This window comes from Apteryx rowi, unplaced genomic scaffold (assembly GCF_003343035.1).
Source record: "Apteryx rowi isolate R43461 unplaced genomic scaffold, aptRow1 scaffold_322, whole genome shotgun sequence".
In the NCBI taxonomy this organism is placed as follows: domain Eukaryota; kingdom Metazoa; phylum Chordata; class Aves; order Apterygiformes; family Apterygidae; genus Apteryx; species Apteryx rowi.
In genome coordinates, this window is record NW_020449664.1 from 776,165 (window position 1) to 798,131 (window position 21,967).

General features: G+C 44.7%; 1 protein-coding gene across 1 annotated transcript in view; it reads right to left on the reverse strand.

Annotated features, from left to right (window-relative positions):
• The window catches only part of SHANK3 (SH3 and multiple ankyrin repeat domains 3), a 341,151-nt gene that overhangs the window by 148,610 nt on the left and 170,574 nt on the right, over positions 1 to 21,967 (reverse strand). Inside the window, exon 14 of the mRNA XM_026071167.1 lies at positions 10,123 to 10,236. Within this exon, the coding sequence (XP_025926952.1) occupies positions 10,123 to 10,236 (114 nt within the window). The remainder of the gene's footprint in view (positions 1 to 10,122; positions 10,237 to 21,967) is intronic.

Below are 21,967 nucleotides of genomic sequence, written 5' to 3' on the forward strand. Positions count from 1 at the left end.
ACAAACAAAAACAAAAACAAACAAAAACAAAAACAAACAAAAACAAAAACAAACAAAAACAAAAACAAACAAAAACAAAAACAAACAAAAACAAAAACAAACAACAAAAAACCCCAACCCCCTAAAACCAAAAACCAAAACAAAAAAACCAAAAACCTGAAAACCAAAAACCAAACCAAAACAAAAATAACTCCCCCCCCCAAAAAAAAACAGAGAAGGTGGAATAGATATCTTGTCCCTTCCCATGCAGGATGCACTGAAATAAAGTTATGAAATGGAAAGCAAAACAGAAAAGCAGACCTCCCCAAAGGCTGGTGCAGACATCCAGGAGGGAGCCAATCACTTCACCGAAGGAAATCAAAGAGCTGTATTTCATTAAGGTACCAAAATCCTCCACAGTCCTCCTCCTCCTCCTCCGAAACCTACGCATTGCATCACCTGAGGCTGATGTCAAACACGCAGTGAAGAACAACAGTGCCCTCTACCAAAAGAAACAGCCAACCACTCCTGCAACTTGCCATCCGGAGCCCAAACAGCACGGAAGAAACACCGGCGCTCTCCGACGCAACGCGGACTCGGACCGCGCTCTGGAGAACACGCAGCCCGGGTTCAGACCGAGTCACAGCACAGAACTGCTCTTTGCGCTGAGGGCCAAACGGGCGTACAAACGCTTCACGCTCTTTAGCGATGACTTGCTCTGCTGTCTTGGATGTACCAGGCTGAAAAATACTTCTGACTCTCTTAAAAAAACGCAGCAGGAACGGATGACTCAGGAGTACAGTGACTCTAACCGTTCTCTTAATCCCCTTATTATATCTTCTGCTCTTCTAATATCTGTCCTGACCACCAGGAGAGACAGTGAGGGGACAGGCTCAGCTGACAAGATATTCTCACCATCTAACTTGTAAATGATTTTTGAGGGATGCAACGATCATTATTACAATTTTAAAACATTTTCTACATAAGAAAAGAAAATCAATTCTTGACCAAAAAGTTGGTTGAAGTTCTTTCTTCAAAAAAGTCTTTCCACAATAGGAAGAAGCCATCACAGTTCTACCACCTCCACTGCTACCCCCAAATACCAAGTAAGTAACCAAAAACATTCCCCTCCATTCGAGGGGAACAAAAATCAAAACACCCTCTCCACCCTTAATTTTTTTTCTTTTCTTAGAAAAACAAGAAGTGTTAACGACTATTAACCGTACTAGGAACTTAGAAACACAGTTTCATGTAATAGTAGGTGAAATGCTATGATGATGGTAAACAACAGAAAATCTTACAAATAATCAGGCAAACAACCACCGGTAAGAATAAAGGTTTCCATCATCCTAGGCCATGCATAACACAACTGGTTCACTGGACGTTACTGGCTAGTCACATCCTTCTAAAGGAATCAGAGAGAGATAAAAACCGAACAATCTGATAATGGAGATACTCACGCTATGGTTATTGCATACCCAGGATTAGTCATAGCTCTTAGTCACTGCCCTGCTTAGCATGCGCTTCATTTGCGACCTAAACCACAGCCCCTGCTCAGCAGCAGAAGACTTCTGAGCTCTCCAGGTCTACATAGCCATGTCTCTGCTTCTCCCGACACTGAAGGCCTGCTCGTTCTTAGAGGACATCTATCCTGAAGAGCAGCGTATTCTGCAGCACACCCACCTCCTGTCCCCTAACTGTCCGAACCAAGGCATCCTCAGAGCACCTCAAGTCTCCCATCTGCTTTATCTCCCCTTTAATCCAAGGGCAACGGAGGGAGGAGACAGATATATGTCCACGAAGGGTCAGGAAGCTGCCACAGAGAAAAAAAACAGATCCAGTAGGTTTGTAAGTGCCCTGCAGCCCACCAGTTCAGATACAGCCTAATTAAGTGCGTGCAGGGAAGCATACAGAAGGCTCTTTGCAAAGCCAGATTTGCGCACGGAAATTGATAATTAGCAGGGAATGTTTCCTAAAAGGGATGGAGGTTACAACCCCTCCCCCAAAACAAACAAAACCTGAGAGAGGCAAATAGTAGCAAGGTGATACCAAACAGCCTTGGATTTCTACCAAGGCCGGGTTCCAGGCTTGCAGGAGATGGGGAGCTTACGCTCAGCTATCACACCTTCTCTCAACCCGTGTACACGTTACTGTGATGACAGGCTGCTTGCACATACGCATCTCAAGTATTTGGCACATTCTGTTTCACAAAACCAAACTTGCCCTTCAATTTCTTGAGCATCGTTTCCTGAAAGATCAGTGAGCTCAATATAGTAGGTGAGTTACGTTTCACTGCTGAAATTAGGTGGAAAGGCAGAGTCAGGATTTACCACAAAAGGTGCAAGAATGTGTTCATTTTGAAAAATGCAAAGGGGTGGGTGGAAGGGGAGAGAGAGAGAGAGAGATGATAGCTCAGGGTCAAATGATCCCAAATCGGACACACGCTCCGATGGGCCTGGCACATTTCGAGGCAGTATCCGTAAATGCACATTTTACAGTGCCTGCAACCTGTCCCAAACAGACAGCTGTTTTGCCTTAACTACAGTTAGTAAATGTTCCTAAGCTATTTTATTCAGAACTGCAGGTCCTTCTTCCATCATTTCCCCAGACCACAGATTCAGGACTATTCTATAATTAACCCAAAGTGAAATGAGCTGTGTTCAAAGCTGAGGCAGGGACAGTCCAGTGTCAACTTCAGCAGAAAGCTTTCCAACATCTAACAAGTTACGTCCTGAAAAATTAACACTCATATTTAATTTCATATATTGTGAATAGCCCCTAAGGCTATTACTGTAAATTCAGCATGTACAGAGCCCAAGCCCTAAAAGCTGTTACTCAGTTCCCTTCCCACAAGGGATCCCGCGCTCAAGGCTTTGGTCCCTTTCTGATCCCACCAAGGTTGTCTAGATTCTCAGTTCCTCTCACCAGAACAGCACAATTCCAGCCAGCAAGTGCGTGTATGCGAGGCAGAACGAGACCAGTGTGAACTGAACTTCCTGAAGACAGTGATCAGAGCGACGCTGCGGTTCATATTAAATATTAATAGTTCCTTGTGCAACAGCATTGCTGTTTTCCTACGTACAGGACATGTCTTGCATGATGCACCCTAGACTCATGTCTGTCTTGTTCACAGACATATTATACAAGTTACAGTCACCTTCCGAACCACTAATATACCTAACCATTTTTTGTTTCAGCATGTAAAATGCTAGCTTGCAGCAGAAAGTCTTCTCAGCAGTTAAGTGCAAGATGCTGCATTTTATCCTGCTGAATTTCTTCCCATTTCTATTACACCAGCTCACCTAGCTCTTCCAGTAAAATATTCTCATCTTATACTACCTCACAAGGAAACATCAGCAGCACACTTTGGTGTTCTCATTGTCACAGCTATTAGTGAAAACAACTAATAAGGGAAAATTTGGTTTTGAGATTCAATCACTCATCCAACTTCCTCCTTTTAATGTCAACCTGTGTCCCTCCAAACCCACCAATACTGTCTCTCATTTATCAACTAGTGACACATGACAAATTTCTAGTGCTCTCCCACGTTTCCTCCAACTTTACTAATAATTTCCCACCTGATACTCCATTAAGTACTGTCCTGAAATCCAAATAAGCTGTAATAATCACATTTCCTTAGTCAGTGCAATCCATCATCTTAGCACAAAAACACAGCAAGTCTGGCACAATCCATATCTGGATAAACAATGTTCTATTTTACCCCTTTTCCCATCTTCCTTCATATCTTTCTTCCCTTCCTTCAAAATCTGTTTTAAAGACTTTTGTACCAGTGAAGTCAGAGTGACATATCTTGTGGTTGCCCAGAGTGCTTTTCCTTGCCTTAGACATAAGATTTATTGTTACCTCATTTGAAATCTTTGCTAATGTATCAGTGGTTTCCCATATTTTTTGAGAATTTTGATATCATTTGTTCTTTTTAACTAAAGCACAAATTCCAGTGTTGATACTGCCTTTGCCTATCCCTCCAACATCACCCATTTTGACACTCAGGCAAGCGCTCAGGTAGATTTAAAGCTATAGCTAGTTAGCTTTGATCTTATCTCACTCTCACTGCTTAGCAGCCCTGCGCCTTCTTTCCGTATTCTTTTACTCACACAGCTGAAGAGTCTATTATTATTCCTTTTAAAACTCTCCAAGGTTTAACTCAGCTGAGTTTTGGGCAAATCTCATTTTATCTTTATGATTTCAGATCCCCCAACATAGATATCCTTGCAGATGAATCCTAGTCTCTGTTCTTTACAAGAACTTTGCTTATTCCCAGTAGCCTCTTTTGGATGATCACATCTGGATTCCCTACTGCAAGTTCTCTCTGCTGCCTGGAATTCAAGTTCGAGATAGCTTTTGTAGCTTTGATTTAAAATATTGACTTAAAATGCCAACCCTATTTTAACTCATTGAAGACAGTCAATTCCATTTACTTCACTACATTTTTCTTCTTAATCAAAAATAAAAACCTAGACTTTACTCATATTAACAAAATATCTTATACCATCCTTTTTCAAAGCAATTTAAAGGTGTGTGTTTTAGTGCTGTCTTTGTTTATTTACAGTCTGTGCATCACACCCAGTTCCAGCCCTCAGCTTTATCCTTTACTTCTATCCTTCCTTAGAGCACACATCTACTCTGCCATGTTCTCACTCGTAACAGCTACTACACTTACTGAATCACTTGGGTTAGCTTCTTCCCCTCTATGCTCGAGAGCCTCGCATTTGTATTCTGAATAGCTCAATTTTATCTTACTGCCCACCATCAACTTCACAGACAGAGAAGACACAGTCTCTTCTTAAAATATGCCGTCTATTTTACCGTTGCTTTCATCTGTCCACTTGCCTGCTTTCCTGTGTTCCTTCAGGCAAAGATATGCCAACATCTATCTGATTTTCCTCTTCCTATACTAAAACTAGCAACGAGGATTACTTAGCCTGTCCAAATCATCACCCCTCATTTCTTAGTTTAAAGCCACCTTGATCTGAGAAACCAGGCGTTTGGGTAGATCCCTTCGCACGGCACTCCTTCTCTGAGCGCTTTCGGCGACTGAATAAAAGGCTGCTTGCCAGAACCTATAACCCTCCGAGAACGACTGTACAGATGTGCCTGGGGCACTGCCTCCGCAGGCAAAGGGCTTGCTCGCGCTAGCAGGAACCGCAGGGACCACGTCTCCTTCCCTCGCTTCTGGGCACATCAGGCAGCTCACACTCAGCGACCCTTGCGCTGCCTCAACCCCAAACTACAGGGTCCTTGGGGATGCTCTGAGGACGAGAGAAGGAGAATAGGAGGTGGACATGTACATGGGCTGGTCGTGTTCAAAACCAGTCACTGACCAGCAACTTCTTTTTTTTGTTTCAGTCGCAGGGCCACGCGCATTCACACTACGTCACCTGGCGATAACCTGCAGTCCCAGGTACTTGTACAGGTGCTGCCCACCTGCGGTGCAGGCCCCATCCTCAGGGACCCTCTGCAGCTTCTCTGAGAGCATGAGCGAAGCGCCAAGGGCCATGCCACAAGCAGCAGTGGGAGCGCAGTCGCCCAGACCCCAAGCTCTGCCAGCAGCTCTGCTACGGGAGACCAAGATGTGCCTCCGCAGAATCGCTGATGCAGCTTGGGATCTGAGGGAACCGACTGCCTAAGGCAGGTCTACCTGGTGGTCTCATAACAGGTCCAGGAACAGCCAGTCTTGAATGGGTAGTGCTTGCATGAAGACTCTTAAATCTATGGATCTCAAAGAGACTAACATAAACAGCTGTGCGGAACATCCGATGGGCTTGATCCTGTGCTGACAGAGAGACAAGGCCTGTTTCAACCACGCAGAAGGCACAAAAGAATCAATTCCCTGGATTCAATAGAAATGTCACACCACTTACAGGAAACTACAGCATATAATCTTCGAGGAGGTGCTGCTAAGGAATCAAAATGTATAATGAAGTGATGGGACTGTTCTCTAGCACCTGGCTCTCTTCCTGGGATGTCAGGATGCCACAAGAAATGCCACTTTTACAGGAAGGTGGACAAAGGCAGAGATCTCTGACTCAGCAGGGCCAGAAGAAATAAATCCAGATACTACAGAAAAATGGTGTTTTTCACAGGGAAAGCTCTGTTCAGGCCCAAAGGAATTTCAGTTTCACAGGCTGGACATAGCTAAGGAGACTCCCCCCCACCTCCCACTGGGAAGTGAGAAGCTTAAATTTCTGCCATGGGGCCTCTGACAGAGGTGGGGGACAGTACATCCTCCTCCTGAATCAACAAGCATTGCAGTGCCTCTAGAATTGGGGTCTCAGAGGAAAGCCGTGACCTAGAGGCACCCTTAGAGAAGAAGTCGGCTCATTTAAGTAGGCCAATATGTAGGTACTCAAGCTCTTTGCATAGGCCTGTCCACGCAGCATCCAGGATGGAATCTAGGGAAGATCCTGTTACAGGTAGTCTAGGGAACAAACAGAGGTCAAGACCTGGGATGGCAATGTCCACATTGCTATTTAAACAAGTCAGGGACTGTTTTTTGGTTCTGTGGATGTAAGTCATGATGAGCCACTTGGCTTCACGGCTAAACTCATTTCCCCCTCAAAACCAGCTGCCAGGAGTGGCCCCAGACACATGCTCTCCTCCAATCCATACATGGGCATTGTTCGGAGAAGGCTAGTGACAGCCCAGAACTGTGCTGGAAAGCAGGCTAAGAATGCTGTGCAGATGGTCATGAGCCACTATGCATCACCAAGACGTCGTCCCATTTTATTTACTAGTATAGGAATGTATTAGTAACTGCTTGGAGTGCTCATCTTTGATCTCTGGACCAGATGACATTACAAGGACTCTTCCAACCTAAATTAACCCTACAAACACTCTACAAACATTAGTTCATTTGAATGTGAACTGGCTATTAAAGCCTTCTCAGCCAGACAGTGATCAGGATCAACATTTGTATTTGGCTTTACCCTGCAGAAGCCCTCCTGAAGACTGAAGTTAAGGGATAAGCATACACCATCCTCCCAGACTGGAAGCACTCTGCACACTAGATGAGGAGTTCAGACACAGGCCAGCCTAGGGCCAAGAACCTTGCATTTCTTATTAGGATCCGTGACAAAGAAACTGATCTACGGATGTAAAAGAGGTGGTCTTTGTGATGGATTACCTGGCAGATCTTTCAACCTATTCTCACAATCTATCAAAGTAAGATGAGGACACTGGGAATGAAAGAAAATTTTGAGCAACTTGCACAACCAATCATCTTCAAAACACTAACCCTGGAACTTGCTTTCTCTGAATTCCATCGAAGATCACATGAATTTCCTGATTTGCTCTCATACTTATCACAGTCATCTTCAACCTGTTCCAAGACGAGTCTAGTCAAGATAACTGCCATGCTACCCTACTACTCTCATGAATCTATAAATACAGTTGGAGGCGATTAGGAAGTCTGATATGGCTGACTTTGTTCCCCAGCAAAGCACAGTCAGGCCAAAACCTTTCCATCAGCACACAGCCCAGTCAGCTGCTAGGCTATACCTAAACTCATAAAATACATGCTTCCCATTCTCTGGCCTTGAGGGCAAGTGGCAGAGCAACATCATGTCCGTACAGCTAAACTTTCATCTGTGCACAAACATCATGGACTTATCCAAACTACCTACTGGAAACAACCTCTAGCTCAAAACCGTGTCCAGGCTTTGTCTGGAAAAGTGAAATTTGGCACAAGTGAAAACCATGCCAGGGAACAAGCTAACAATTCAACAGTATGGACAACTGGATGAAAGCATTCACGCCTATGCTCCGGCTGTAGTGTCTAAGCACCATCTATTTTTCACTGAGGTTAACTACACATAGCTTCAGTTTAACTCAAATACATATCATCCTCCAAGGACAGCACACAGCAAGTATGAATGCCTAGATACAGGAAGGGCTGCTTAGTTCTTGATTTAGCATCACAAAAGGACAGAGCAAATGGCCACTGCATATTGAAAAGACTCCAGAATACAGCTCCAAAGCCAGCATGAGAGGGAAGAAGCTGGAATCTCCTCAATGAAAGTTCCAACTCATCAGCCCTAACCACCTCTCAAAAAGGAGGAATATCCCATTCGCGTCTTCACTGACATCAACGGTTTCTCATCAGCGCAGCAGAAGCACTTATGCTTCATTTCTCCGGGGCCCAGAGTACAGCCAGATCACAGAATCACAGAATCACAGAATCACTGAGGTTGGAAGGGACCTCTGGAGATCATCTAGTCCAACCCCCCTGCTCAAGCAGGGTCACCTACAGCACATTGCACAGGATTGCATCCAGGCGGCTTTTGAATATCTCCAGAGAAGGAGACTCCACCACCTCTCGGGGCAACCTGTTCCAGTGCTCTGTCACCCTCACAGTGAAAAAGTTTTTCCTCATGTTAAGATGGAAGTGTCTGTGTTTCAGTTTGTGCCCATTGCCTCGCGTCCTGTCGCTCGGCACCACTGAAAAGAGTATGGCGCCATCCTCTCGACACCCTCCCTTCAGATACTTGTACACATTGATAAGATCTCCTCTCAGCCTTCTCTTCTCCAAGCTAAACAGGCCAAGCTCTCTCAGCCTTTCCTCATAAGAGAGATGCTCCAGATACCCAAGTTCATAACACCAAGCTCAGTCAGGAGCCTTCTCTGGAAGGCAGAGGTGACCAGTGAAACCAGCTGAAGCATACAGAGAGACACTTTGGTCAAAGAGTATGAATGAGCATCGGGAACACAAGCTAGAAGTGCAGGTGGGCGAGCTAACAGCTGAACTAATTCAGAGACAGAGGGAAGAAAAGCTCTGCTGAATAGACCCTGCTATGTGCATGTTCCAGAGCGCTACCGATGGGGCAGCGCTCCTGCTACACCTTCCACAGCCACAAGACCAGGTCCCAAACACGCATACTACTTTATCCACAGTGACCGATGTGCAAGTGTCCTGGAGCATAACCTGCCACATACCCATCGCAGCACGCACAGACCTAGCAGCTCACTTATGGAATCCAAACATCCTGCGTAAGGAGATGCCTGATGGTGTATACATTTACATCTAAAACTCTCAGGAAGGACTAGAGCAAAGAAAAGGCTTTGTAAGTGCAGACAGGCTTCCAGAAACTAATTAAAACTCGCTGGAGAGTATAACTGAGAACTGCATTTTATTGATTTTGTTTCTTCTTCTACAACTTTTTTTCCAACTTTATAATCAAAGTCTAACTTTCACATACCAGAATTCACCTGTGTGAATATAATCTAATATGCAAATATTAGAATGCAAACATGCTCATTTATGCAAAGTGTACTCCACTAAATCTGTCAAATCAGGGCCACTTCTTCCCTCTCCTAAATCATAGATTAAAAAAAACAAAAAACAAAAAAACAACAAAAACAGCAAAAAAGATGTCCTCTTCAGTTGCTTTAGACCTGGACAAATCCAGGAATCCCAGAAGTGTGTTTCCCACCCAGTTCTTTCAGTCTGAGAGGGGAAATCTGCCCAGGCAGCTGTCATTGACAAGAGGCAAGCTGTGGTGACGCAACCCACAGCTGCAGGAATCCCCATGAAGTCATGGTGACTTCTGAGAACACCGCACGCTTGGCACTTGCCATCAGCGGCTCCTCCTGACACGGTTGTCTGAGGGCTGCTGTCCTTCAGGAACAGCAAATACTTGTTATGGCTTTGCTGGCACTGGAGATCGTGAGAGTCAGGGCTGCCAGGGCTGAGTCACAGTCATTTTTAATATTTTATGTTGAACTAGAACAAATACAGGCAAATTACTCAGGATCCAGCTCCTATTCTCTTTTGAAGGCTCCTATAATGTTTGATTAAGATCAACAGTCACACTCTCTTGCCCCACCACCCATTGCCACCTGCTAAAGACCCATGCCACCACAACAACATCTCAAGAGGGTCTAATGATCACTCTTCTCGTGACAAGACCACACACTTACCATGTCTACTGCTGGACATTAATGCACACAGTAAAATAAACATATTGAGCAAACATCAGATGTACCCACCACTCAATGCAAAAAATGGGCAAACTCAGAGACTGCTATAAATTTAAAATCAGTACTTCTGAATTTCTGGGGATGGACGCAGCTGTTCAGTGCATCTGCTGAGAGACACTTGGATCCAAGAAAAAAAAAGAAACTTACCTTGCCGTGGATCGTACTGTCGCATCTGCACCTCCTCAACACATTCTGCCGGGAACCAGCCAGTCCTGCCTTTCACAGTTCCTTCCCAAAAGCCACCTTCGCCAATACTCAGCACTGTGGAAAGAAAGAAACAGGTATTTTAGAATGAAGAGGACTCCTAGAAAAAGGGAAGGCCAGAATGCCCATCACAAAGTGTTAAGTCAGTGGAAACACGAAAGAGCGGAGTACAGAAATTCTGTCTGGGATCAGGCATGGTCTGAAGGAAGAAAATACCTCAAGAAGCCTTTGAAGGATTCTTTCCTTTCACCCATGTCACGGAGGGAGAAAGTACAGTGGCCTTCATGTGCTTTCAGTGGGCCTTCCAGTGGCCTTCAGGCCACCACGTGTTGGGAACACAAAACAGTGAATCGATAGCATTCGGAAAGAATGGAAAGGAAGAATTTGGCCAAGGCCTCAAAACAAGTCACTGTGAGAACGGCCCATGTTCAAACAGAAAGAAAGAGCTGTTTCACTCTAAATGACACACCAAACATGAAGGTATTTCAACGTCATAGCAAAGTTCTCCCAACCCATTAAGCCTTGCTTTTACTTGCTCACAGCTTGGAAAAACAGACAGGAAGGTTTGAAAAGTGTTCTGAAAATAAAACGAATTCAGAGTCGAGGAAATTTTAGCTGAGAATCACATCATGAGTATCTTCATTAAACCAGGGAACTATCAGCTTGAACTCTTCACCAACTGCTGACTGAAAAAGGATGCCTTTCAGGTAGCCAGGATCCAAACCGTTGAAGAGCTGCAGACAAAAATCAGCACCTCTTATTACACCTGAACATGAATATGGGGTCCAATGCAGATTAGCAACACATGAAATCTGCTATAAGAACCATCACCAGCCAATACATGTTTGGTGTCAGCTGCCATTTCCTACTTCCCTGCAACTGGATCCCACACACCTTATGCTAGCAGGCTCGGTAAGAAAGATCTGGACCGTTTGGGAACATTTAAAAATGCATCAGACATGACCACTACATTGCCAATAACCACCGACAAAAGGGCCATCATTCCCAGAGCATCCAAGTGAACAAAAGCATGTGCAATGCAAGAGGTGAACAAAGCGAGCTGAGAATCACCACCAACTTTTGTGGATGCCCCCCATTTATATATTGTATCCAGAGTATGCAGATATTACCCCTATTCTGTGCAGAAACTGGCTGATGTGCACCTTTCACTTGAATTCAAACAGTTACAAGGACAATTATCTGCACCATCCTCTTCCAAGGAAATGGAGAAGGAGAGCAACTACATATGTTTTCAGGTTATCCTGGCTCACAACACTTTCCTAGCTCTTTGTAACACAGTGGTCTCTGGAACAGATTGCGAATTAATGTGTTATATGTAGTCTATAAAATGCTATTAGATCAAGAGAAACTGCTGCACATCACCCAAAAGTGATAAGCTTTTGATACGTCGTTTGGAAAACATTACAGCGTAACGTTCAGAATTGCAATTCGCTTGACATCCAGACAGAAGAAAATAAACAGAAGAGTCAGCATCCCGGGGTCCCTGCTGTCAGAGCAAAAGCCCAGATGATATCAGAAGTATTCCCTTAGCATTATCTAGATAGCAAGTTCTTAAAAACAAGTCCATCACATAAAGAGATCCCCTTAATTAGGGGAGAGACGCGGGGTTTCTTGGGACTTGCTTTGAAATTTCAAGAGCAGCTATAAAACCCTCTAGTACAAATAGGAGACATATACCCAGGGATAACCTCCCACTCAGCAAGACATACCTTACTGGCAAGGTTCCACCGAACTGAATTCTTAATCTCCTTAACAAATCCCTGAATAACAGCTAAAGTAAAAGGTTGATGTCAGGTCTATTTTAAATTTGCATTAGCTTATGCTTTTCCTTTATAGCTGTGTTTCCAGCTTTGTAATCATAACTTAACCTCGTGGCTTTGATAGAATAAAATTCATCTTCATTTGAAGCTTGTCCATGATCTGAAATGTACTCAAATGAATTTGACAGATAAAAAGAGAGCAGCTTCTCCCAGAGGTAGAGACTGCAGGTTTGCAGACAAGTTTTGGGATCTGTCCCAGGACAAATGCAGCGAACTTGGAGGCTGCTGCATATTCTGTCCAACCATCAGGCAGGCCCCAACGAAAAGATGAGGAAACTCCTTTGGCCGGTTACCAAAAAGGTCTTTTGGCAATGGGATGACAGTGATGCGGCAACCAGCAATCGCAGGGGAAATCCTTATTGTCTCACTTTCCTAACACTGCATTGCAAACAGGCAGAATGAAGAGAGATGATCAATAGAGTTACTCAGGTCTAACCGCAAGAGGAAACCAAGCAAACAAGACCATTAGTAGAACACAATGCCCAATAAACAGATCTTTAGCCCTCAGTAGGAATAGCTCTTGAGATAAAGTCCATGACAATAATAAAATTTGTATTACAAAGCTATGCAAGTATCCTAGGACTGTGTGCGCTGTCAGAGCCACACCGACAGCAACTATTGCTCGTCTTCTCCATAACACAAGAACTCCGCACAATGATTTGGTATTTTGAGTATCCTATTACTCCTTACTTTTTTACTTAAGGCTTAAGAACAGGCAGGGCACTCTGTAGAACACACAAAAATGCTCTGTTTGAAAGAGTCCCAAAAGTCAAAAAGAGGTCCTTTCAGTTCATCTTAAGCACACTAAGCCCCTACGAGGAGACTTCCACCCCTAGCTAGAGTAACGTGAGGCATTTTACTCTCGACCTCACAAGGGGGAGAGGGAGTTAGCGCGCTTGACTCAGCTCGCCTGCATGTCCTTGCTTCACGGTGGCACTGGGTGGCAGGGCTGAGGCAGGAGCACTGTGCTTAAACGATGGCATCGCTGCCTGTCGCCTCTGAATCATCCCGCTGGCCTCCTCCCTCCCCGGGGTCTCTCCTTGCACACCTTATCTTCAGCATTTAGGCTTCACGTGACTTAGCCGCACTGTTTTCTGCCTTTGCTGTCAACCTCTACACGAGTCGCCGCATAACTATCTCTTTTCGTTAGTGCAATGGTGCCTCCCTAGCCAAAGGCCTCCGAGAAAAACAGTTCCCCTTCTGTTTTCCTGTCCTGACCCAAAACAGCAGCCTGGACAGACAGCTCAGGTGCCACATGTGTCCATACTCTCAGTCCGTCGGAGCCATTACCTCCAGGAACTCACTATTGCTACTCCCGGGTATTCATCGTCCTCCCTGAGGAGCTGGTCGGACCGAGGACAACCAGCACTGCTAGGTACGGAAACAGGTGCTGGTGATGGCAACCCAACATGAGGCTCAGCTCCCTGTCGGCAGAGTTAAGATACTTTCGGCTCAGGAAAAAGTGTGCAATTACACACAGAGCAGCACACCTTACGGGGGGACCCGATCCCCCAGTACGGGCTGGAGTACCACTGCCAGATTGGGACTTCTGCTGCTGGCAACCAAGTGGACCATCTCTGCCCCTCTCTCCCTCTCTTTTTTTTTTTTAAATAAGGTAGCAAATAAGCACCATTCTGAAAACTCACACCTGAATTACTACGGTACTTGGCATCCTGACTGGCAGACGGCACAGACCCACCCACACTCTACAGAGTGCTGCTACCTTTCTAACTCAGCTCCTTTCCAACGCTTCACAAACAACACTATCAATCAGAATTATTTCTGCAGCTATCACCGTAGTGCATACGTGTCATTCACAAATAAATGCAAATACCAAAGTTATTCATAAATTAACAACACACCACAGAAAATAAACTCCATAGTTTCCTATATTTATGCATTAGTCTTATAGGAAGCAGGAAAAAAAAAAGAAAAAAAACCCCCTGATTTACAAGCCAAAAAGGAGATTCACTTAAGTCTCTTCTCTAGACCCTTTCCTGAGATGCAAGTGCTCCTGCTCTCCAAAGGTTATGATGTTGTCACAGTTTGGAAGAGACCCAAATCCCAGACCTGATTTCCCATTGCTCCTGTCCATGCTATAAAAGCTCTGCTAACACTTGCCAAAGGAAAATTTCCCCTGGCTAGTACTTTGTATTTCCAGCTTCCAGACCAGGCCTTGGTGGAGGAGAGCTCCTCCAGTTCTTCAGAGCCTCCTGTTCTTGTATTGTTAGGTTTGGCACTTTAATCACAAAACAGTTCTCCTGCTTTAAAATTTGCTACTTCTTGAGAACTGGAAGGACTGAGATTTCAGCCTGTCTGGCATCATGTTGAACACAGATTTTAATGTAAGAGCAAACTGAGTCTATTTAATGAGATGCAAATCTTAAAGAATCAGATTTAATACTCAGAGACAAAAAGAAATGAAATTAACTTGAAATGTCTTCAATCTATTTTTTCTGTTTTGACTTGAAGATGGGTTCTCCGTTCCATTCAGCCAGCACACTTGAGCTGAGCTAACTCAAGGCAGATCCAGATACTGTCCAGTGCTAAGATTCGGTTCTTGAAGGAAAGCCATTTCTCTACACACTGATGCATTGAAAATGGATACTGAAACAGGACAGAAATCCCCTTCATGTATCTCCTCTCCCTTCTCCAAGTGCACGTTTGCATGAAGGGCTTCTTATCACTCTTGCTATGCCAATTAGTTGACTTCACTCCGCTCAGTTGAGTTGGACTCGGACCATGGAGACTAACAGAAACAACCTCTGGGGGGTTTCACTGTGAACTTACTGCCAAAAAATGCTTTGAAGTGATGAAAGCTTCACAACAGCACTGGACCACGACTTTGCTACTGAGGCAGCATCTAAAATGACTGAGGACCCAGTCTGAGTTTTTATAGAGTCTAAGCATTTAATGCGTGCATTTTTAAACTTTTCAGCCATAGCAAATAGCTCCAGAACCTGAGCAAATATCCAAAAAATTGTTTCTAATCCTCAAATAAAACATAGGAGATGACGACCTCCAAGTTAACAGATCTGCAATTTGGTGGAGCGCAAGTGCAACCTGAAGTTGTAGCTTCAAAAGTTGTTCATCTTAATGTGTTAGTTCTGAAGTCTAGAAACTATAGTGCAAAAACAATTACCTAAGTCAGCAGCTACAATATCAACATTTTTAACAGAAACTGCTAGATAACATGCTTATTGCTTGATCACCAAAATGTCCCAAGCTTCCACAGGAACCAGCCTGTTCAGGTGCTCCCCATGGTGCAGTCAAATACCCCCATTACTCAAGCCAACAACATAGTTTAACATCTGAGAACACAAAGTACAAGACAAACCGCATCCTAAGACTCAGCTGCAGTCAGGTGAAAAGACGGGATGTTTATACAGAGCTTTTCCCTCATATTTAATCACATAAATCTCATGTTTTAAAGGCACCTGAGGTCATGACAAGATTCCTCAGCAGTCTCCAAGTAGCTAGGACCACAAAATTGTTTAGCTTTTTTCCTACTATCTCTGTTCCTTCTTGAAGCTCCTATTTTCCATTGTTTCAGAGGGTTCCAAGACAAAAGAAAAAAAAAAGAAAAAAGAAAACAAACAACCCACAAACTGTGGCTGTAGGTGTTCCCTTTCCTGATTCCCCTACAGACTGATCTGCGACTCCTCTCCAGGGTAATCCCAAAAGTTGCTTTCTTAAAGAGTCTCTCAGATACAAATTTGTCTTGCTTTGATTTGTTACTGTTTCTTCTTTACTAGAAAGGTCACTTCTAGCATCCAAATTGCTCATTTACTCACAAGGCTGGGCTCAGGCCAACCCTAATCTCATTCACTGCTCAAGCAGAATCCTCTTTTTTGTTCCATCTCCCAAGACGATGCTTTTCCGACATTTCCATCTCCTGCTATATTAGCTCAGGGATCCCTCTGGAATGCGCTAGGGATGCAGCAGTTACTAGCCCAGTTCCCATACTGTTTCCTTATGAGACATGTTCCCTACCCTGCTCAGAGAAACATGGGATCATCCTTCAGCAGAGATTTTCCTTTTTTTTTTTTTTAAATAAGAAGGATGCACTGCTATATTCCTTCTCCTAACTTCTCCTTGGTGTGTCCTGAGGATGGTACCATGCCTGGCAGCACAGCCCGCAAAGCGCTCTAATTCCAGGTCTTGCTTGAGAAGCAGCACAACCCAGCCAGGCTACTTCTCTACGGACTCAGCTTGAACGTGGACAGCCTACAGACTCCTCTGGCCTTTGCAGCAAGTAGCAGCAGGGATCTTTCAGGAAATGCTTTAGCTGTCATTCTCGCCTAAAGCCATTACTGCAGGGAGAGATGAGAGCATGAAGACTAAGATCCACCCACGCTGCAGAGAACATGCCCTGGCAAAGTCTCCCCCAAGGAATACCTGCGGAGTCACCCATGAGCCATACCTGAAGGACTCCTCCGGGCAAGTAGCGTAGAGCGGCAGCTGTTTGAGACTCAAGCCCACCCTGGGGGCCTCGCTACACTTACAACACTGGTGCCATAGCAGTTGCTCCAACGCACTCGATCTGTTACCTCTATTCCTAGGCAGGACGTAAGACGGGTGGGTAGCAGAGCTTCTAACCAGCTCGGTGCACCTGCCAGCTCTCATGTTGGGAGGTCCCATTTGCCACTCCCATGGCTAATGGCACTGAATCAGTTCATAATACACCTTGTCCATCATCTAGTCCAGCACACACACACACACACAAAAAAAATAATCCATCAAACACCGATTTCACTGCTAACTGCAACTCAACACTGCCCTCACACACAAAGTCCCTGAAGGGGGAAGAAGCTGAAGGAACACCTGCTACAACAGGACAGTTGTTGCAGTATGCAAACACGACCTTCAGCTCAGGTTCTGCTGTGCTATGGACAAGTTAATGCATGAATAAATACGGAGCAACTCAGAGGCCAAGGAAACAGCTCTACAAGCCCCGCTTCCTAATCTGCAACACCCTTAACTTCATTTTTGATAGATTTACTCATATCAACAACTCCAACCCATAAGTCTGCTAATCTACCCTTTGGACTCCCATATTCAACTCTGCTGAGGTCCCTCATTCGTAACTCAGCACCAGGGCTTCCCACACCTTGCTTTAAGGATGTCTTCAAATCCTGATTCCTCACCAATTCTGAGAGGGGTCTTGCTCTTCCCAGCACTTAACTGCAAAGTGGCACAGGCTGCATTTGAGGACAGTCCTCTGGTCTTCTCTAACGCTCTGATACCAACCTTCTCATTACAAGTTTCCCTAGGCCATTCCAGTACAGCTTAGACTTGCCATTTCCTTTGCTGATCCTGGAATTGCAAGACACAGGACCCTGGTGAATTCCCTTTGATCCTCATGCCCCTACAGCTTCCTGTCAGCTTCTCACAGACATTGCAGCTGGGATATTACCCACTGCATTACTTGTTTGTGGGGTTTTTTGTGTCCTTCACAGCTGTCATGGACAAATTCTTAGATAACAGGTTAATTTACTCTCAGATGCGGGCAGGGGGAGACATCAGTATTCACATCTCATATACTGAGTTACAAACAAAGGAGAAAAGTATTCTGTTTGTTTTATCTACTAAATGACTGTCTAGAAGCCATCTGGGGGAGAGACATAGAATCTGAGTCCGGAGACTTTCAAGAACTGTGATAAGGCATGCTTCAAAAACCCAGAGGCATCCTACTGGGCCTTTGCAACAGGCAACACAGAGACATGGGCTGAGGCCCAGAGAGGAAAGACTTTTTGCTCTAATAAGGCATGACTTTCAGAGACCTTCCCTGACCATCGTGATGCAAAGGTCATTCAGAAATAAAGGTTCATTCTCGAAGCCATCTTGTCCAGATGAGATGCACTCAATGGTGAGGCAGAAAAGCTGACACAATGCTCAAGCTGTTTCAAACCAGATACCTGACTTCAAGCGGCATGCCTGCAGCGCTAGTTAATTCATGAAGATAACTACTGGGGACCCTAGTGGTATCAGCACTAGTGCCGTCAATGTGCCACAGGGCTTCCTACAGTCCCTGACCTGCAGGCGTATTTGCAGTTCCAGATTAACTGCTTTACACAGCTGTCCCATGCACTCACTTTGGATGAAGCCCTGAACTTGACTGCATTGCTAATATATTGTTCCAGTCCAGGCCCAATGCAACCCTAGCACAGCTGGTCCCTGAAAGACACATTACAAGCCAAAGCAAACTCCAGAAAGCACCAAAAAGAAGAAAAAGTGGAACAGGTACCCTGATCTCTCTCCAAGCCTAGATGCATATCGTACCACTAAACACCACCATTACATTACATTCTTATAATCCAAGATAAAGTCTAGAGGAAATCGGTGCTTCTGCAGTACACAGGTCTCTAGACAGTTTTAGTCCAAAATAATTTCTCAGTGAACAGGCAAACACTGCCTCAAATTACACAAGTACTCCATGCCCAGGACAATTTCCCAGCTAACCTGGATATTATACAAAGCACCCAAATCTCTTTGAGGGACTAACAGGGAGACTGCATGGCCTGCCTCTCTCCCACACTCTTCCCCCTTACATTTTCACACTCCTGAGCTTCTGCTGTACGAGGGACCCAGAAAAATGGAAGCTGCCAGAACCATGCCGACAGCACAGTTTTGCTCAATGTCAGCTGTAAATTACTGATGCTAAGCTTTGAAAAATCATCAGCAACTGACCCATTTTTGGTCCAGTCCCTCATCTGAACAGCAGTATTATGCTCTGACCTTCAGTTAGTTCCAGAGCTTACCAAGCTCCGAGTTTTTTGCTGTTACTGCTTTCGCACACTAGCAAAGTTTCTCCTTTCCATTTAATTTGCCTATGACTATACTGAGACACAGTCAAAACTGGAAGTCAAGCAACTTACACGGCAAGTTTCATGTTGCTTTAGATCCTTTGCCCTGAGCCCTGTTAACTCCCAGCTCAGCTTGAACACTCAAGCACCTTGCTCAAGGGTACGCACCCAGTCAGATGAGCCTGAATACACTCACGTGCATAGACTACATATTCTTAAGTGCACAGTTACTTGCACTCTTGATACCCAAAACCCAGGATCTGTGTTTGTGAACTGCTGTTAGCCGTATCCTCTTTCAGAGGAAGCCCAGAGACTGTACCAGGTATGCAGGTCTTGGGAGCGATAGTCCAGGGAAGTGCAGGCGCTAGAGACTGCACACCTAAGCTATAGTCTTCCTAAATCCCAGAACCTGGGAACTCTCAAAACTTGCTCTCTGAAGGAGGAAGTTCACAGATCACTGATGAGTCAAACTGTAAAATCCAAGATGTTTTTAGAGTCAGTGAGTCCCCATCATGTGACACAACAGCCCAAGCTTTTACTCTGCACAGCTGCTTTATTTGTTATAAAATTAAAATGTAGTTGTAAAAGCTAATTTTAAAACTCCCCATCAAATTGACAAGCTGCCTGCATACAATCCCTCTGGCAGGTCTTGCAGGGTCCTTTCATCACAATAACAGAAACAAGGGAGAGAACTTGGCAGTTAAAAAGATCATGGAAAGCAGGAAAGATTCGCATGGGAACCACCCAGATAGAGAGGAAGAACAGCATGTCACCTGCCTCATAACCCTCCAGTGAAAAGCCCCAGGGAGGTTCTTCGACCTGGCTACACTGAGCAGCCTTCGTTAGATACCACTCACTCCTGTACTGGTGACAACGGCTGAGAAGCCAGAGGCCGCACACAACATGAAAATGGACTTCTCCTGTTGTTCAGGCATGGATATAGACATCTTCCGCTTCAGCAATGCATCCGCCATCCCACTGAACACATCTGTGTTCATGCAGACTCCAAAACACAACAACAGCTACGCACAGACAATGAGCCATTCCCACGTGACCCATGAACAGAAGTATATCCAACTGCAATTTGGGCTCATCAAAATCAAAATTACAATCAAAATTGCAATTTTGGTTCATCAAGGAAAGCATTGTGCATCTCTCCAGTGGGAAGTTCTACAGATACTTTGAGGCTGGACTCTCTCTCAGTCTTCCGTACGTGCACAATTCTCTCTAACAAAGGCATCCACATGTCTCCCTGCAGTCTAGCAAGCAGAAGAACTTCTCCCTAGCAAGTCTGCAGCAGAAGAGTTGTGCCTTAGGGGTTGTATACCACAAGGGCAAGAACTTTTACAAAGATATTTGCCTCAGTATAACATGCTTTTTAAGCATGACTCATCCTCAGCACATCCCTTCAGGTTAATCCCACACTCAGCATTCAGTGCTGTTTACCACATCGGCAACTTAGTTTAAATGCAGAAGTGCCATGTACCTGGTTAGCTGTGCCACTGTTAGGTTATGCCAGGACATAAGTGTGCATGAAGCTTCCTACATCAGTCTCCAGTCATTCCGGTTCAAACTTCACATGACTGCCCCTCCATAAGGGCCCTTTGACACCTTTCAAGCACAACTATTTCCTAGCTATATTACTTCATGACAAAAAAAAGTCTCAGAGCAAAATAAGTGGATTTTCCTCACTCAAAGATCACACATTTTCTTTAAAATATTAGAAAAAAAATTACTGTGGAAAGAATTCCAACACAGAAAGTGTTATCTCAAGAGAAAGGCAGACATTCTGCCACCAAAATGGCAGTCTCCAACATTGGCAGCTAATAAAAGGTAAAAAGATTAGGGTAATAAAGGTAAAAAGAAAGCTCATGGAATCTCTAGTCACTTGCTCATCTCAGCTGAGTTAGCAGACACTCTCTGCAATCAGAGACTGATTAATCTTGGCAGTTGTTGGAGATCTTGACCCAAAATCCATCCACGAAAATGATCAGAGTGAAAGGAAAGCTTCAGAGTCCACTGCAAAAAACTTACTCTTGCAGAAGAATAATGTTTCTGCCCAAATAAAGAAGAAAGAGCTGGAAACTACCCTCATACCAGAGCAGGTTTTAAGATCCTTTAGTTCTTGGCGCAGAAAGTCTCTCAAGCAACATAGTTTATTAGACATGTAACAGCTTAGGGCCTTTGCCTTGGGTTGCTTGAACTGGAACCTCCAGTGACCCCATGAAATTGTTGGTATGATTTATAGTCATCCGATGGAGAAACAAAACGAATACTGCAGCTGCATGTGCTGGCGTGAGTCCGGGGTGAGACATGCCATGCAGACCCGAACAAGCAGAGAAAACTGCCTGGTTTCCTAATAGTGTTCGATACATGACTCCTGAGGAGAAAGTGAGCTCTTGATGCATCTGCAGAATAACAAAGCCAGCAGAACTGGTGTTAAAGGCAAGCAATTTGGTCAACAGCTCAGCGTGTCAGACCATAGACTTCCAACTTAGGCATAAAATACAAATCATTTGAAGAGATCAGGGGAGAAGAAGGAACCCCAAACTAAAGCTAGCTCTAAGGACCTGGTTCTTTGATCTGCTTCCTATACAGAAGGAATCCAAGATGATGGACACAGCATTTGGTGTCCTACTAATTTGTAGTCGTAATACTTTATGTCTAAATGAGTTCTAAAACAGAGGAAGGGGAGCAGGAAGGAAAACCCTCATTGCTATACTAGAGATAACAGAAGGCAGGGTGGAGCGTGTTTCTTCACTGGTACTGAGGAAATCCTGGGAAGAATTCAAATTTACAGTGAACCGAAGGATCAACTGAATAAAGCTGAAACAGCCACCTAACCTGGTTCAACACACAGCGCATGAAGCTGGAGACAGGAGGTTGTGGAGGGTTCTTGGTGCAAGAGTTTCTTGCACAAGCTCGGACCAGCTTTGCCCATAAAATAAGAAGTTTTACCTCACATCAGGCAGGCACCGTGGGCACAGGTCTGTGCTGGCAGCTCTGCACCTCCCCTGCCGCGGAGACCACGCAAGGGACATGCCTAAGCCGACCAACTGTGCAGTCTTGTGGTCTCCCCCGAGCAGCGGGGAAGCACAGCAGCAGCACTGCTGAGACTGACTCAGCGAGGTGGTCCAGCCT